The following is a 4,347-nucleotide window of genomic DNA, read 5'->3' on the forward strand; positions in this document are numbered from 1 at the left end:
TTCTACCCTTATCAAATTTCAGTATATTTTTCCTTCAAAAAAAATTTCAGTATATTTTTTAATTTTTGGTATTATAACTTTTTTCAGTAAACTGGTAACACTGTTCCGGTATGTTAATCGGTTTGAAAAAAGATATGGATTGTTACCAGAACACTTTTGAAAAGTGTTCCGGTATTATAAAAGTGTTCCCGTGCATACAAAATTAGTTCTGATGATCAGATAATTTGGCTTGACACATGATAACAGAAAAGTGAAGGAAACAAATCTAAATATACAACAAATCAACAGAAAATTTGCAAACAAAAATGCATCCATGTCTGGTAAGTACCGACTCAACCAACATCCTGCATTTTCCAGACATGCAATTGCCCATAAACATTCCAGTTACCTATTAATATTAAAGTTAATAAATAACTAAGGTAAAATAGGTAGAACACATCATCGTATTATTCTCAATGGCAGGTGAATGAATGGTTTCATAATTCAAACTCCTGTAACTTTTCCTTAACTTCAACAAATCCTAACAATTGCAATTTGGAAATTGAACTGAAGAACTGGTATATTAAAAAATGTAAGTTTAACATGCCAGGTTTGTTGGAACAACAAATAAAGGCAATCAGTTTGCAAAGAAGCTGGCTTGCTTGTGGATATGTGGAGAAAATTACTGATAATACCGGCACACTTTGAGAAAGTGTTCCGGTAGGCAAATTTAAAAGAAACATAAACCGGTACACTTTTTCAAAGTGTGCCGAATCTTTACCGGTACTCTTTTTTTTAAGTTTTCCGGTATGAATATTAATACCGGAACACTTTTATGTGAGTGTTCCGGTATGAATATTCATACCAGCAAACTTGGAAAAAAGAGTACCGGTAAATATTTCAAACCGACACACTTTGAAAAAGTGTACCGGTATGTATTTTTTCATTTACTCTCTCTTTTACTCCTAAGACACACCGGCACACTTTCTCTGAGTAGTGTAGAAAATAATTTTTTTTACAGTTTTACCTTATATATGAGGGCATATTTGTCATTTCAATTCTAATTGTTGGGGTGAAGTGATAAATGTAGGGGTAGAAAAAAAAAATTTCCCATACACAAGGTATAATTAGAAACAGGCGTGCTATGCTAGAACTACACCTACCTTCACAGCTAAAACTTTCTCTTCCATTTTAACATTTGCACATAAAATTTTATTTTTGAACAAATACATTTTAATATATTTCTAATGATACAAAATATTTACCGAGTTTAATGTAGTATTTACACATTCAAGTTAAACTTTGATTCGGTGCAACTACCAATTGAGTTATATTTACCGAGTTGCTTTATTTATCATACCAATGATACAAAATATATTTATTTTTGGCTAAGTTTGAGAAACATGAAAAATTGAATAAGCCTTGATTTCTTGTACTTAAAAACATAGGCATGGATGATAGATCTCATAAGTGTAGTTCAATTGGTAGCTACCAAGAATATTATTAGAGAGATTGAAGTTTGAATCCTGAATTTTCTACTTCTCGACAATTATATACCACGTGGAAACGCTCTTTAATGGAACTTTAGCCTTAATTGGTTGTGACCAAGAAACTATCGATTTTGCTTGGTGGATCAGGAATGCCCGACTTATCAATTTATCCGGTAAACTATTGGGGGCCCATGTAGCCCATGCCGGATTAATAGTATTCTGAGCCGGATGAATGAACTTATTTAAAGTAGCTCATTTCGTACTCGAGAAGACCTTATATGACAAGGTTAAAATATATGAGTCTAACTACTAAAGTAAATACAAAAAAGAAGAAGCATAGATTTCAACAAATAACTCTTATGTTTTGGACGTTAGATAATAATCTAGAATATCATATTTTTGTTGTGTAACAGAATTTGTTTTCCAACTAATCTCATTATATGAATACAAAATTCCATGTTACAATTCATTTACAAGAAGTAACATTCTCATAACAAGTACTTCAAAAAAAAATAAACAATTTCCAAACTAAGATTATAAAAATTGATTTTAATAATATTACTATTTCATGGACCATTAGGGATATTAAGGTCTTGTAAAGTTTCTTTAGTAAAAATCTTCCTTCCCTTGGAAATCAATAAGGCCTTTTCTAGTGTATTGACAACTTGTTCCATGGGATGTTTTCTCTCCCCACCCCCCGTGTTTCTTTTATCCCCCCTGAGTTTCCAATTTTACCCTTGAAAAAACTTCGGTTCGTAGAAACCGAAGTTTTTTTTTGCCTTGAAAACAAATTTCGGTTTCTAAAAACCGAAATTTACTCTGAATTTGCACTAGAAAAAATTCGGTTTCTGCGAACCGAATTTTTCACAAGGGCAAAATTGGAATATTGGGGGGTATAAAAGAAACACGGGGGGCCCGAAGAGAAAACATCGTTCCATGGATGGTCTTTGTTGGTTAAGGGATGTGCATGATAGAGCCAATTGAAGTGTAAAATCAAATGCTTCTTCACAATAATTTCCTTCAAGTCTAGGATCAGCAAATTCTGTAATGCTACCATTCCTAGTGAAAGCTTTTGCCTAAGAAATGATGTCGCACAAAATTGGCACAAAGGGTCAAACTCTTAATTAAGAAAACTAAAGATTATAAGAAATTGAAACAATAGTACTTTATCTATATGCACACTTCTTAAAAAAAAAAAAAAAAACCATTTGAGTGTACTACTTTTAAAGATAAAATTACTACATTCGATTTCAAATATAAACAAAAAATCTTATATTATAAGTGGTCTCAAATATAAGAAATTTTTTCTAAGAAAAACTTTTTTAGAAAAAAATCTAATTACTTTTACTCTAATTAATAGTGTCATTTCTAATGTACCAAAAAAAAAATACACTTAATTAAATTTTTGTTTATAAGATGATAGTTTCATTTACTAAAGTATATTTGTTAATATAATAGTTAATGAAATAGTCAAGTCCGTTAAGATACAATACAACAAATAAGAGTACTTCCTCCGTCCTAAAATATAAGTAAAATCTGAACAATAAAAATTGATGTATGTAAAATTTAGACTAAATACATTAATTTTTATTGACCTATTTTTACTTATATTTTGAGGCAAATGAAATATATTATAAGAGATTTTAGACATAATTTCTTACCATTTTACTAAGTGACATTGGTCTCTTTAATTTCAAATTTATGACCCTCTTTCCAGAAATAATTTGTAGAAGTACCATGCCAAAACTATAAACATCACCAGATGAATTCACATGGTGATTGCTTTGGTACTCAGGATCCACATATCCAAAAGTTCCTCTCACTTCTGAACTAACATATGTTTCACCTATCTCAATAATTTTAGACAATCCAAAATCTGATAGCTTTGCCTCAAATTTTGACCCTAAAAGGATATTTGTTGGCTGCATGTTAAAAAAAATTAGTATGCTAATTTCTTTACTTCTTTTAATTTTTATGGATTAAAATATTTGTTTTTGTCTTTATAGTTATTTTTTTAGTTAAACAAAACTGAAAAATAGTGCATGTTTGAATTGACAGTGAATTTGACAGAATCATAACAGTGTGCCATCATTTCAACAAAATCACGTTGCTACTATAATTTCGTCAAATATATGGCAATTCAAAACATCATACTATGCATACATGTAAGAATCATGACGATGTAGTAATAAAGATTAACCTTAATGTCACGGTGAACTATACAGCCTCCTTGATATGTGTGCAAAAACCAAAGACCTCGAGCGCTATCGATTGCAATTTCTAGCCTCTTTATCCATGAAAGCACCTTGTTCTTGCCTAATGTATATATTCATTTGTTAAATCTTCATAGATCACGTATAGAGAAAAGAAAAGAGGAAACCAATTTCAAACTCTCATGCCACATTTAGAGAGATGGATTAGATGCATTCCCTTTTTTGTGCAATCGTGCAGTCACATTGTTTTTTGACCGTTCAATTAACATCAGACGGTCTAAAAATTGCATATATTATTTTTATTTAATAGTTCTAAAAATACTGTACTTAAATCAGGAACGTCTGACTGCACAACTGCAGACACTTTATGACTGCGTGTAATCTTGATTCCACAATTAGTGTAAAAAATTATAATTACCAAAAAGCCATTCTGAAAGGCTTCCATTGTGACATAATTCATAGATTAGAAAACAAGCATCTCCCTCAACAGCACAACCAAGCAAAGAAACAAGATTTGGATGAATGATATGAGATAGACTTGTAACTTCTCTAACAAAAGTTTGTATATTTCCATCATCATTGATTATTTGCTTCACTGCAACTTGCTGATTATTCTTCAATGTACCTTTATAAACTTTACCTAATAAGATTATTTGAACAAATAT

The 4,347-nt window shown here is 30.8% G+C and overlaps 1 protein-coding gene across 1 annotated transcript; it reads right to left on the reverse strand.

Moving 5' to 3' along the window:
• Nucleotides 1–332: 332 nt before the first annotated feature.
• LOC123904034 (nodulation receptor kinase-like) lies at nt 333–4,127 on the reverse strand. The gene is made up of 5 exons (XM_045953733.1): nt 4,010–4,127; nt 3,670–3,785; nt 3,131–3,391; nt 2,398–2,545; nt 333–388 (listed from the first exon to the last, which is right to left on the reverse strand). Exons 1-5 carry the CDS (start codon nt 4,125–4,127, stop codon nt 333–335), a joined length of 699 nt encoding a protein of 232 aa, XP_045809689.1.
• Between the last annotated feature and the right edge of the window lie 220 nt (nt 4,128–4,347).

This window comes from Trifolium pratense, linkage group LG2 (assembly GCF_020283565.1).
Source record: "Trifolium pratense cultivar HEN17-A07 linkage group LG2, ARS_RC_1.1, whole genome shotgun sequence".
In the NCBI taxonomy this organism is placed as follows: domain Eukaryota; kingdom Viridiplantae; phylum Streptophyta; class Magnoliopsida; order Fabales; family Fabaceae; genus Trifolium; species Trifolium pratense.

Excerpts from the sequence above, each read along its gene's own strand:
- LOC123904034 (XM_045953733.1), bottom strand. The coding sequence starts at position 4,127 with ATGGAAGCCTTTCAGAATGGCTTTTTGGTAATTATAATTTTTTACACT. Across the intron at positions 3,392-3,669 it reads TAGTTCACCGTGACATTAAG|CCAACAAATATCCTTTTAGG; the intron begins GTTAATCTTTAT and ends TTTAACATGCAG. Across the intron at positions 2,546-3,130 it reads CAATGTCACTTAGTAAAATG|GCAAAAGCTTTCACTAGGAA; the intron begins GTAAGAAATTAT and ends ATCATTTCTTAG.